Genomic DNA, 14,362 nt, shown 5'->3' on the forward strand with positions numbered 1-14,362 from the left:
AGTAAGTTATGGACATGCCATGTTGGTGATGGAAGCATGGCAACACTTGTAGGCTGCTCCCAGGACTTCCGTGGATTGTGTTGGCCATTGATGAAAAGCTGCACATTTCACTATATGTTTTGATGTACATGTGACAAATAAAGCTAATCATTATCTTTAAAGGAACAATCACAGAAGAGAAATGCTTAGGATTTGTATTTTTCTCCTTCTGGAGATGCAGCTTCTCATTAGGATCTGATGTGCAACACCATCCTGACTAAGAACGGATGAGATTTGTCAGATCAAACCAAGATAAGAGAGTTAAATTTTCAGCATTTGAAGTATTCTCTACAATTTTTTTGTTTTTGTTTTTGCTCTTTGCTCAAGAATCGTATTTAAAGTCTTGGTTATCTTTCAATTCCCAATTTTGATGAAAGGTCACACCCATAACATTTTTTTTCTTTACAGATGCTAATAGGCCTGCTGAGAACTTAAAGTAATTTCTCTTTTCATCTGTGCTGGGAGTGACAGCAAGCCTCAGGCTAGAGCTTGTGACCTTCCCAATTAGGCCTTGGCTGCAGTTCCTTAAATGACACTCAGAACTATTTTATGGTATAATTTTCTCCAAAATGATAAGGATAATGCAGGCTGTGGATCCATAATTTACTGAATCTGTCAACAACTTCTACACAGGCACCTTTCTAGGATTAATCTCAGGTCTAAATCAACTAGTTGGATTTACTGAGCTGTTGGGATATCAGTCACATAAACCAGCATACCGAATGCCAGAGTAGACAAAAACTCTCTTCTCCGCAAATGTTTCTTTGTAATATAATCTCCCCACATTCCCCTCAACTCCATCTAGTTTCTATCATCTATCTACATAACTTACAGTGTCACAACTTTGCAACATTGTATGGGTGGAAATCAAAGTATTTAGAAGAAAACCTGATGGTCATGTAAACTCCATGCAAACAGCAGCCAAGCTTATGATGCAGCAGTTCCACTTGCTACCTGCTACTTTTACTGCCCAGTGGTTGGTAATGAAGGACTGACTATCTGTGTGACTGAGAATAGTCATGTTTAGCTCTGCACCCCCTTATTTTGATTTGCATTCTCTGCACATAACTGAAGTCTTTTATCTCTGGTAAGTTGGCAGATCTCCACTATACCCTTTATAAGGGTTTTTCCTTCTTTTCTATTTGGTCAGCTAACATCAAATTTGTGATGTAGCACTGTACTCGTTCCAAATAAAAAACAACTCTCTAACAGACCTCAGTTGGAAACATGGCTTTTTGTCAAGTTTGACCATATAACTGCAATGGGAAGACATGGAAAGACTTAGAGAAGCAAGCAAACAGAGAAGCTGACAACTGATGAGAAATGGTGGAAAAAAATATCAGTGCAGAAACGGAAAACTCGGTGCAGAATTTTTATAAGTTCCATAGTAGACAAAGCTTGGCATTAAAACCATACTAAATGTATTTAATAAAGACTGAATGTTTTAGATAAAATGGGACAATTTTCCTGGCTCTTCTGAAGGGAGCAATTGCCATTCAGCCATGCCAATAGCTCTGAAGTATGTCTGAGACTTTAAGAGGATCAAATAGCTTTGCATCGTTGGCACTCTGATCCCACATTCTGAAAGACCAGAGATCTCATTCATTTCAATGGGTCTCTTGATCTGTGGATTTGGAGACGATCTGGAAAGTAGTTTTTTTTAAATTTTGCTCCACAAACAAGGCAATCTTAGCATCTGTAACATATGAAAGGTGAAAGAGCATGAAGGAGTTAAATTGGTAAAAATGTTAAACCCAAACTTAACCCAAATATGATCATTTGCCATTTGCTGTGTTGAGCTAATGAGATGGGTCAGTAATTCTAATAATTAAATTTGGCTCTGTTCTCCAGTTTTAGGAGATTTTGAATCACCTCAGGGCTCATGAAGAAATGAAGAAGCTACTGGTTGCCATGGGCACAGAATTTACAGCAATCCTTGTGTATCTGGAGGAACAGGGTGACCAGTCAAACAATCACACAATGACAAAGATGACCAAAAATCTTTGCAATTCTTGTGCTGTTATAAGAGCACCAGAGATGGATATCAACAGTTAAGCAGTTGATGAATTTGGAGCATCATTGCTACATTTCTATGATATATTTTATTGAAGCAGCTCAATACTATTTGTACTTTTCCACAGGATGCTAATCCACTCTTACGTAACATACAATTTCTTTCAGAGAACAAATTGTAACTTCCTTTTATTATTGGAGAGAAATACAAAGACCTAAAACAGATATTATCATCACATCGTCAATTCATATTTTGACTATCTTTTTCTGAAAAATCTGCTTTTTCTTTGTATTCCCTTAGAATTGTTTCAAGGTGAACTGAGATACTCAAAGGTCAAATAATATGTTGGTGAGATTGTTACTCCACCACACCTAAATTTAAAGACAGTAGGTGAAGTGATGTTTATTGCCTTACAATAATAGTAACAAAACACCAAATGTATAACTTTTGACCACTGAATGCTTTGAATTCAGATATAGTACCAAAATAATAGTGAAACACTTTAATAGCAAACCTGTTGTGATTATGATTCTTAACATCTAACGTAGCATCTCGTATAAATCAAAAACTGCACGTGACAGAGATCTGAAACCAAAACTGAAGATGTTGGAATCACTCAGGACAAGTAAAGACATAGCACTTCATATCAAAGATCCTTTTCCATAACCAGGAGAAACACTAACTTATTTTCCCTCTTTCCTAGTTTTGAAAAAAGGACTTGCACCTGAACATTAAACAAGTATACTGCCCTGCTAAGTCTTTACAGCATTTTCTGTTGAATTAGTCTTTGAAGTGTGTTGACCATTGTAACCTATGATCTGAAATCAATATTTACTTTCCACATATAACAACTTTTCTTAGATGTGGTATCCTTTCCATATTTCTACAATATTGCATAGATCTCAAGCTACAAAACAGACACATGCATGAGCTACAAAGTTCCATGCCTACAACATTTCAAACAACACCCCCATTTTAGATCATAAGAGGACTAAAAGACATAGGAGCAGATTTTGGCCATTTTGACCTTCGTGTTTGCTCCACCATTCAATCATGACTGTTTTTTGTCCTCAAATTTGATTAGTAAGGGGATTATGGGCTACCCCTCCCCGTAATCCATAACTCCCTTACTAATCAAGTACCTATCAATATTAGCCTTAAATACACCCAATGGGCTGGCTTCCACATCCTTTTGACAATGAATTTCACAAATTCACCACTGTCTGCCTAAAGGAATTCCTCCTCATCTCTATTCTAAAGGAATGTCTCTTTATTCTGAATCTGTGCCCTCAAATTTTCGACTGTACTACTAATGGAAACATCCACGATATATCCCTTCTATCCAGTTCTTTTATTGTTTGGTTGGTTTCAATGAAATCCCCCTCATTCTTCTCAACTCCAGTGAGTCCAGGTCCAGAAATAAGAAACGCTCCTCATGCATTAAGCCTTTCATTCTCAGGATCATGCTTTAGAACTTCCTCTGGATACTTTCCAGGTCATCATATCTTTTATTACAGGGGTCCCCAACCTTTTTTGCACCGCAGACTGGTTTAACATTGACAATATTCTTGTGGACTGGCCAACGGGGGTGATCAAGTAGGGTTGCTAACTTTCTCACTCCCAAATAAAGGACAAAAGTAGCAGTCAAATACGGGACACTTGTGTTTACCCCGAGAAAGACTACCATAACCATGAAGCCTTGCGCGGGCACCTGTGTGCACATGCGTGACGTATGCATACATGACGTGCGCATGCATGTACATTCTGATTTTTTTTCTCTACAAATCAGTTTTGCCTTAATCTTCCCACTTCTGTTAAGTGAAACTACACTGTACATACATTATTTCTACTTTACATAGGCTGTGTATTTATCATATCATTCCTGCTTTTGCTATATGTTAGTGTTATTTTAGGTTTTATGTGCTATTTGGTATGATTTGGTAGGTTACTTCAAGTTCAACAGTGCGTGACAGGGAATGAGGAAAGATGCAGCTGACTCATATTGTTTCATATCGCCAAATCACATTGTTTCCTTGTGGCCCGGTAGCACATGCTTTGCGGCCTGGTGGTTGGGGACCACTGTTTTATTAGATATGTTGCCCAAAATTGCTTACAATATTCCAAGTGCAGTCTGACCAACTCCATATAAATCTTCAATAGTACATTCTTATCCTCTTGAAATGAATTCCAACATTGCATTTGACTTCCTTACTACCAACTCAATCTTCAAGTTACCTGTTTAAAAAAACAGCTAGAATAGGTTTGAAAAGTGGGCAAGGAAGTGGCAGGTGGAAAGCAGCATAGAGAATTGTGGGGTTATGGACTCTGTGTGAAAGAATAAAGATGTAGACTTTTTTTAAATTCCTGAACTTTTTCCCCATTTAGAAAATAGCCTACACCTTTATTCTTTCACAGAGTGCATAACCCCACACCTCCCGATGATATATTCCATCGGCCACTTCTTTACCAAACTTTCCTAATCTATCCAAGTTCTTCTGCAGACTCCCTACCTCAGCAACATTACCTGTCCTTTACCTAACTTTTTATTGTATGCAAATTTGGCCACAAAGCTGTCAGTTCCTTCATCCAGGTCATTAGCATAAAAAGTAAAAAGTTGTCTCAACACTGACTCCTGTGGAACCCCAATATTCATCAACAGCTGTTTGATTTCTGCCAGTCACCTAATCTTTTATTCATGCTAGTAACTTGCACGCAAGGCTATTTAGCAGTCTCATGTGCAGCACCTTGTTAAAAGCCTTCTGAGAATTGAAGTAAATAATGTCTATTGACTCTCCTTTATTGATCCTGCTTGTTACCTCCTTAAAGAGTTCTAACAGATTTCTCAGGCAAGGTCTCCCCTAAACGGAACTGTGCTGGCTTTCTCCAAACAAAACCACATGGATGTAGCACCAAGTATTCCAAAATATCATTCTTAATAATGGACTCTAAAATCTTCCCAACCATTGAGTTCCGGCCAACTGGCATATAATTTCTGTTACTTTTCAATCTCTCGTTTCTTAAACAGATGTGTTACATTTGTAAATTTTAAATCCCCAAGGACTTCCCCTGACTCCAGTGATTCTTAAAAAATCACAACTAATGCCTCCATAATCTCTACAGCTATCTCTTCCAGAATTCGGGGGTTTAGAGCATTGGGCCCAGTTGATTTGTCCACTTTCAGTCCTCAGCTTTGAATTTCTCCTTACTAGAGGCCACCTCTGACCCCTGACATTTTCTTCTATCATTTCTTCAATGTGCTGGAAGTTGGTTCCCCTAAGAGGTGGCAGCTCCCTGAAGCTAATTTAATTGTCAAAGCTAATATTTTAATGCCAGGCATTCTAGCCACATGGAAACCATGTCTTCATCTCCTTCACTGAGATGTTGAGGGAACATTACAACAGCTTTACAATTACTCTACGACCAGCACAACCGACTTGGTGCTGGGGAGTCATTCTGACTCAGTTACACAGAGCCCCATAAACTTCTGACTGAGAAAAGGTGCCCTGAAGTAGCTCATATTGGAATTAATAATATGAAAGGTTTATTTTATTAATTAGCACTTATGCTTCTCTATCTTGAACTTTGAGCCAGAAATTATGGGATTAAGCATCACACCAATGATTTGAACACAAACAAATTTGACAATCTAATGAAATACTGAGGAGATGCTACATTTTCATGGATATTGCCTTTTGGATGAGATGTTAAACTGAATAAGCAGAGGCCAAAATTAAACCCCAAAGAAAAACACCAACAGAACCGATTATTATACACTGGCTTACAATGCTTCAGTGCAGGGCCTGAATACTCAACACTCACCTTGCAGGCCATGACTGTGCTTGTCTTCTTTGGATTATGCATCAAAGAAAATTCATTAACTCCGCAGGCTTAAGTTACAAACACATGCATTTATTTAGGAACTGTCTTCTTGACCTCAGAGCCTCCAGGTTTCGGTTGGTGACAATAAAATTGTAAATTCTCATGCTAATTTTGAATTGGATGGGGTCAAGCATCCAATCCTATACCCAAAAATTACTAATTAGTTGGCTGTAAAGCATCTTGGCACACTTTGAAGTTGTGATAGATGATAGAAATACATACTCTTACTTTTGTTCTTGGGGAAGTATATTTGTTAAAGAGGAGGATGAATGATGGCCACTTGGATAAACTGAAACAGACTCCATGTGCAAGTGAGAGGCAGGAATATCGAGATATATCAATCTTGAACAAACAATCATGAAGAAATGGAGCTAAATGATAGCTGACTGTCTCAATGCATATCTAGCTGACTCAGTGAATCGCACAGAGCCTGGGTGCATGCGTAAATATTGTTATTCTCCAATACCACAACAATCAGATAAGATGGCACTCCCATAAAACATTTACAACGCAAGAGGAACACAGGGTGTCAAAAAAATTCTTTTGATTACCTTGATATCTCTATCATTATCTCTAATCAACTGCCTCCTCTCATCTTCAAATCTTGCCACAGCTTCTTGAAGCTGCCTCTCTGCAGCCAGCTGCTCTCGACTGCTCTCTTCCCGCAAGGATGTAATCGTACCTTGAAGTTCAACTATAGTCTGCAAAGAAAACAATAGCTGAAAGACTTGGTTGCTTAAACATTACTATTTTCCTTTGGCCTGGAAAAGCTTTGAAGCATGATAATAGATGTGAAAACATTTGAAACTATTTATCAGCTGCCAAATGCAGGGAAATTTCAAATTTTCTCAGGATCTTTAACTGTCATGGAATTTTGTTGAGGAGCAACAGATAAAAACAAACATGCTCCCACACTTACTCTTTTTTGTGGTGTTCCTTAGGTTAACAGGTATAGTTTATGAAGTTGTCCCAGATGTCCCTACAGGTGTATAAAATAACCCTATACTTTCACTTGAAGAGGACAATAAAAACCTGCAGGTGCTGGAAATCTGTAATAAAACCTCAAAACACTGGAGAGACTCTTCTATTCAGGCAGCAACTTCAGAGAAGGAAACAGAGGTCTCATTTCAGCTCAAATAACCCTTCATCAGAATTGGTGAAGGGTCAATGATATTTCCTGGAAAAATGTAAAATGATTCACTTTAGAAGGTTGAAATTCAAGTTTTGTAACACATGTCAGTGATATTAAACCTGATTCTGATTCTGATTGTGTGGATAGCCAGACACTTTTTTCTTAAGGTAGACATGGCTAATACTAGGAAGCACTATTTGAAGGAAAATATTGATTGGAGGAAAATATAGGGGATGATGTCAGGGGTAATTGTTTTTACACAGAGAAAGGTAAGTGTGTGGAATTCCCTGCTAGTGGTTGAACAAATACACTCACAGCATTCAAAAAACTGTTGGACAGGCACATGGATGACAGAAAAATGGAGAGCTATGTAGGAGAGAAGGGTTAGATTAATCTTACAGTAGGTTAAAAGTTGGCCAAATATCATGGGGCAAAGGGCCTCTACTGTGCTTTAATGTTCTATGTTCTGTTTGTTCCACTTCCTTTAGAGAGGAGGCCATGTAGCATCTACACCAGGACTATCAGACTCAAGATCAGTTACTTCCCCAATCAGTAAGACTGATCAACACCTCCACCCACTAGCCTACTTCTCCACATGTCCAACCACCACTACTTTATCAATTCCTGTCCATCACCTTATATACAGACACTCCTGTACCTTGTGTCACTTTACGGACATAGAATCAATCAATGTACGTATATAAGCTATGTTATGTATTTATATTTATTGTGTTCTTTACCTTACTGTGTTTCTTTTTGTGCTGCATCATTGTGCTACCTGGATGCGTATGCTGCAGTTGTTACCAACTTCATTAAAACCTGTCTGGATGAGTGTGTGCCCACTAGGACTTACTGTACGTTCCCAAACGAAAAGCTGTGGATGAACCAGGAGGTACGTTGTCTGCTGAAGGCTAGATCTGTTACATTCAAGTCTGGCAACCCAGGCTTGTACCAGAAAACTAGGTATGATTTGTGGAGGGCTATTTCAAGGGCGAAGAGACAATTTTGAATGAGGTTGGAGGCAACATTGGGTACATGGCAACTCTGGTAGGGTCTGCAAGACATTACTTCATACAAAGCAAATCCCAATAGCATGAATGGCAGCGATGTTTCACTACCAGATGAACTCAATGCCTTTTATGCCCGCTTGGAGAGGGAGAATGCAACTACAGCTGTGAAGATCCCTGATGACCCTGTAATGTCTGCCTCAGAGGCCGATGTTAGACTGTCTTTAAAGAGGGTGAACCCTCGCAAGGCGGAAGGTCCCGATGGAGTACACTGAAAACCAGAGCCAACCAACTAGTGGGAGTATTCAAGGACATTTTCAACCTCTCACTGCTATGGGCGGAAGTTCACCGCTATGAGTAGCTCTGGCTACTCAGATGCCCATCAATCTCTGCCTTAAGTATATCCAATGACTTGGCCTCCACTGCCACCCATGGCAACAAATTCCACAGATTCACCACCCTCTGGCTAAAAAAATTTCTTCATATCTGTTCAGAATAAGAGCCCTTCAATCCTTAAGTCATGTCCTCTCGTACCAGACTCCCCCACCATGGGAAACAACTTTGCCACATCCACTCTGTCCATGCCTTTCAACATTTGAAATGTTTCTATGAGGTTCCCCCTCATTCTTCTAAACTCCAAGGAGTACAGTCCAAGAGCGGTCAAACGTTCCTCATATGTTAACCCTCTCATTCCTGGAATCATTCCAGTGAATCTTCTCTGAACCCTCTCCAATGTCAGCACATCCTTTCTTAAATAAGGAGCTCAAAACTGCACACAGTATTCCAAGTGAGGTCTTACCAGTGCCTTATAGAGCCTCAACATCACATCCCTGCCCTATACTCTATCCTTTAGAAATGAATGCCAATATTGCAATTGCCTTCTTCACCACCGACTCAACCTGGAGGTTAACCTTAAGGGTATCCTGCACGAGTACTCCTAAGTCCCGTTGCATCTCAGAACTTTGAATTCTCTCCTTATTTAAATAATAGTCTGCCCATTTATTTCTTCTACCAAAGTGCAAGACCATACACTTTCCAACATTGTATTTCATTTGCCACTTCTTTGCCCATTCTCCCAAACTATCCAAGTCTCTCTGCAGACTCTCTGTTTCCTCAGCACTACCGGCCCCTCCACCTATCTTTGTATCATCAGAAAATTTAGCCACAAAGCCATCTATTCCATAATCCAAATCGTTGATATACAACATAAAAAGAAGTGGCCCCATCATGGACCCCTGTGGAACACCACTGGTAACCGGCAGCCAACTCTCTGTTTCCTGCCAATCAACCAACGCTCTATCCACATATGTAACCTTCCCGTAATTCCATGGGCTCTTATCTTGTTTAGCAGCCTCATGTGTGGCACCTTGTCAAAGACCTTCTGAAAATCCAAATACACAACATCCACTGTATTTCCCTTGTCTAGCCTACTTGTAATTTCCTTAAAAAAATTGCACTAGGTTTGTCAGGCAGGATTTTCCTTTAAGGAAATCATGCTGAGTTTTGCCTATCTTGTCATATGCCTCCAGGTACTCTGTTACCTCATCCTTGACAATCGACTCCAACAACTTTCCAACCACCAATATCAAGCTAACAGGTCTATAATTTCCTTTTTGCTTCCTTGCCCCCCTCTTAAATAGCGGAGTGACATTTGCAATCTTCCAGTCCTCTGGAACCATGCCAGAATCTACTGACTTTTGAAAGATCATTGCTAATGCCTCCGCAATCTCCACTGCTACTTCCTTCAGGACATGAGAGTGCATTCCATCTGGTCCGGGAGATTTATCTACCCTTAGACTATTCAGCTTCCTGAGTAGTTTCTCTGTTGTAATTGTGACTGCGCACACTTCTCTTCCCTGACACCCCTGAGTGTCTGGTATACTGCTGATGTCTTCCTCAGTGAGAACTGATGCAAAATACTAGTTCAGTTCCTCTGCCATCTCCTTATCTCCCACTACAATTTCTCCATCATCATTTTCTATTGGTCCTATATCTATTCTCACCTGTCTTTTACTCTTTATATACTTGAAAAAGCTTTTAGTATCCTCTTTGATATTATTTGCTAGCTTCCTTTCATAGTTCATCTTTTCCCTCTTAGTGACCTTCTTAGTTTCTTTCTGTAAGCTTTTAAAAACTTCCCAATCCTCTGCCTTCCTACCAATTTTTGCTTGTATGCCCTCTCCTTTGCTTTAACTTTGGCTTTGACTTCTCTTGTCAGACACGGTTGCATCCTTTTTCCATTCAAAATTTTTTTCTGTTTTGGAATATATCTGTCTTGCACCTTCCTCACTTGTCGCATAAACTCCAGCCACTGCTGCTCTGCCGTCCTTCCTGCTAGTGTCCCTTTCCAGTCAACTTTGGCCAGTTCGTCTCTCATGCCACTGTAATTCCACTGAAATACCGACACATCGGATTTCGGCTTCTGTTTCTCAAATTTCACAATGAACTCAATAATGTTATGATCACTGTCTCCTAAGAGTTCCTTCACCTCAATCTCTCTAATCACTTCTGATTTATTACACAATACCTAATCTAGTACAGCCGATCCCCTAGTGGGCTCAACAACAAACTGTTCTATAAAACCACCTCGTAGACATTCTACAAATTCTCTCTCTTGAGATCCAGTGCTGACCTGATTTTCCTAATCCACTCACATGTTAAAATCCCCCACAATCATCATACCACTGCCCTTCTGGCAAGCCTTTTCTATTTCCCGTTGTAATTTGTAGTCTACATCACTGCAGCTGTTAGGAAGCCTGTATATAACTGCCATTAGGGTCCTTTTACCCCTGTGATTTCTTAGCTCAACCCATAAAAGATTCTGCACCTTCCGATCCTATGTCACCTCTTTCTAATGATTTAATATCATTTCTTACCAATAAAGCCACGCCACCCCCTCTGCCTATCTGCCTATCCTTCCGATACACCGTGTATCCTTGGACATTCAGCTCCCAGAGATGTGCATCCTTTAGCCATGTCTCACTGATGGCCACAATATCATACCTGCCAATTTGTAGCTGTACGACAAGATCATCCACCTAATTCCTTATGCTGCATGCATTTAAGTATAACACCTTAAGCCCAGTATTTGGTACTTTTTGCTTTGATTGCACTGCAACTTTATTGTACTGCAACTCATCCCAGTGGCTGCAAATTTGCCCCATCACCTGCCTGTCCTCCCTGACATCTTTACTGTCTATTATCTTGGATTTATTTCTGTTTTCCCCCTCCTCCGTTCTATCATTCCAGTTCCCATCCCCCTGCCAAATTGGCACTCAATGTCAGTAAAATGAAAGAGCTGATTGTGGACTTCAGGAAGGGTAAGACAAAGGAACACATACTAATCCTCGTAGACGGATCAGAAGCGGAAAGAGTGAGCAGTTTCAAGTTCTTGGGTGTCAAGATCTCTGAGGATCTAATCTGGTTCCAACATATCGATGCAGTTATAAACAGGGTAATACAGCGGCTATACTTCATTAGGAATTTGGAGAGATTTGGCATGTCAATAAATACACTCAGAAACTTCTTTAGTTGTACTGTGGAGAGCACTCTGACAGGCTGCATCACTGTCTGGTATGGAGGGGCTTTACTGCACAGGTCCGAGAGAAGCTGTTGAAGGTTGTAAATCTAGTCAGTTCCATCTTGGGTACTAGCCTACAAAGTACCCAGGACATCTTTAGGGAGCAGTGTCTCAGAAAAGCAGCATCCATTAATAAAGAGCTCCAGCACCCAGGGCATGCCCATTTCTCACTGTTACAATCAGGCAGGAGGTACAGAAGCCTGAAGGCACACATTCAACAATTCAAGAATAGCTTTTTCCCCTCTGCCAACCGATTCCTAAATCTTTGGACACTACCTCATATTTTTTTTATTATACAGTATTTCTGTTTTTGCACTTTTAGAAATACCTATTCACTATATGTAATTGATTTACTTGTTTATTTTTTATTATTATTATTTTACTTATTATTTTTTTCTCTCTACTAGGTTGTGTATTGCATTGAACTGCTGCTGCTAAGTTAACAAATTTCACGTCACATGCCAGTGATAATAAACCTGATTCTGATTCAAAGTAACAATTGTTTTGTTCTCCTTTACATATTTGTACTGGAAATGACATTAAACAATCTTAAATCTTGAATCTAAGAAAGTATACAGTAAACAGCAGGAATCTAGGAGGCTAGGACCATTCTTGTACAGAGAGATCTTGGGGTAAAGAAGTAGAAAGGAAGATGTATCGCATCCCTGCCCTCAGTGGAATGTTTTATATTCCTAAATATAAAAGTCAGGATGTCTAGTTGCAGCTGGATACAATTGTTTAAGGCCCCATTTGTGGTATTGATTGCAGTTCTGGTTGCCACACTGAAGGAAGAATGTAGAGACCTTGGAGAGGGTGCAGAAAAGACTCAACAGGATGTTGGCTAGATTGGAGAGTATTAGCTATATAAAGAGGTTAGATAAACATGGATTGTTTTCTCTATTGCCTTAGAAAATATAAAATTACGTGAGGAAAAATAGGGAAGCTAATCAGAGTCTATTTTTCCCAGGGTACAAATAATTAGAGGGCACAGCCTAAAGGTGAGAATGGAATGTCTAAAGGAGATTTTCAAGGCAATTGTTTTATTCACACTGTGAGCGCTTTATGTCTAGAACTCACTGACTGGGGAAGTGGTAGAAGCAGGAACAATAGCAACATTTAAGAGGCATTTAGACTCTCATGAACAAACAGGGAAGAGAAGGACATGGCGCAGACATGGTGAGCTGAAAAGCCTGTTCTGAACCAGTGGTCACTGGTCAGGTAGTACAGATAAAGGACTGGGGTCCCTTTACTCGTTACAAGCGGTACCATTTTCCATCTTTGTTGTTTTTGCATTCTTCACCTCCAAACAAAAATACTGTTTCAATACTCATTTGTTCTAAATTATGAATAATTTTGACCTGCACCCTCTAACAACAGGATTGAGACTGCCAATTTCAAATCCTTTTGGAATGGAAACAGAGCTTCCTACCCAATGGAACAATGCCCACAGTATTCCTTTCAAATAATGATAATCAGTCACAAAGTGCTCTTTTTCTCTTTGTGTTTGAGAAGTGGCCAGTGTCCAACTGGTCCAGAAAATCCCCACAATTTCTAGAGGCTTCCTGTCTCCATAGAAGCAGACAAGCTTTCTTTTAAAAGTAATCCAACAAGATAAAGTATCTTTGTTGTAAAATAAATTGGTTATTCCAAAAAGACAATGGGCAGAGCTTGCTAGGAAACAGACAGTTCAACGCTGAACCACCAGTATTTATTCTGCAGAAGCATCAACAAGTTCCAGACTTCTGCATAAACTTAAGACCATTAGATACAGGAGCATAATTAGGCCATTTAGCCCATCGAGTCTACTCCATCATTTCATTATGACTGATCAAATTTTCCTCTCAGCCCCAATTCTTGCCTTCTCCCCATATCTCTTCATGCTCTGGCTAATCAAGGGTCTATTAACTTCTGTCTTAAATATACATAAAGACTTGGCCTCCAAAGCTGCCTGTGGCAAACAGTTCCACAGAGTCACCACTCTCTGGCTAAAAAAATTCCTCCTCATCTCCATTCTAAAAAGATGCCCCTCTATTCTGAGGCTAGGTCCTCTGGTCTTAGACTCTCTCACCATAGCAAACTTCTTTTCCACATCCATTTTTATCAAGGCCTTTTGCCATTTGATAGGCTTCAATGAGGTCACAGCTCATTCTTCTGAATTCCAGTGAACACAGGCCCAGAGCCATCAAATGCTCTTCATATGACAAGCCATTCAATCCTGGAATCATTTTCTTGAACCCCTTTTGAACTGTCTCCAGTTTCAGCATATCTTTTCTAAGATAAGAGGCCCAAACCTATTCACGTTACTCCAAGTGAGGCCTCACCAATGCTTTATAAAGTCTCACCATCACATCCTTGCTTTTATATTCTATTATATCCTCTCAAAATGAATGCTAACATTGCATTTGTCTTGCTCACAACAGACTCAACCTGCAATTTAACCTTTAGGGAATCCTGCCCTGCACAAGGATTCCCAAGTCTCATTGCTTCTCAGTTATTTTGTATTTTCTCTCCATTTAGAAAATACTCAGCAATTTCATTTCTGCTACCAAAGTGGATAGCCATACACTTCCTGACACGGTATTCCGTCTGCCATTTCTTAATCTGTCTAAGCCCTTCTGCTGCCTCTCTACTTTCTCAAAACTACCTGTCCCAACACCTATCTTCATATAATCTGCAAACTTTGCAACAAAAACATCAATTCCATCATCCAA

At 39.8% G+C, this 14,362-nt stretch overlaps 1 protein-coding gene across 4 annotated transcripts in view; it reads right to left on the reverse strand.

The window, feature by feature from the left end:
- cep112 (centrosomal protein 112) overlaps positions 1-14,362 on the reverse strand; it is a 526,403-nt gene that overhangs the window by 76,079 nt on the left and 435,962 nt on the right. For 3 of the 4 annotated variants that reach the window (XM_059948276.1, XM_059948277.1, XM_059948279.1), the window contains exon 23: positions 6,484-6,633. The exons of the other annotated variant lie outside the window; for it this stretch is intronic. In XM_059948276.1, coding sequence (XP_059804259.1) covers positions 6,484-6,633 — 150 coding nt within the window. The remainder of the gene's footprint in view (positions 1-6,483; positions 6,634-14,362) is intronic. 4 annotated transcript variants of the gene reach the window in all.

The sequence above is a fragment of the Hypanus sabinus genome, chromosome 23 (assembly GCF_030144855.1).
Source record: "Hypanus sabinus isolate sHypSab1 chromosome 23, sHypSab1.hap1, whole genome shotgun sequence".
Taxonomy (NCBI): Eukaryota; Metazoa; Chordata; class Chondrichthyes; order Myliobatiformes; family Dasyatidae; genus Hypanus; species Hypanus sabinus.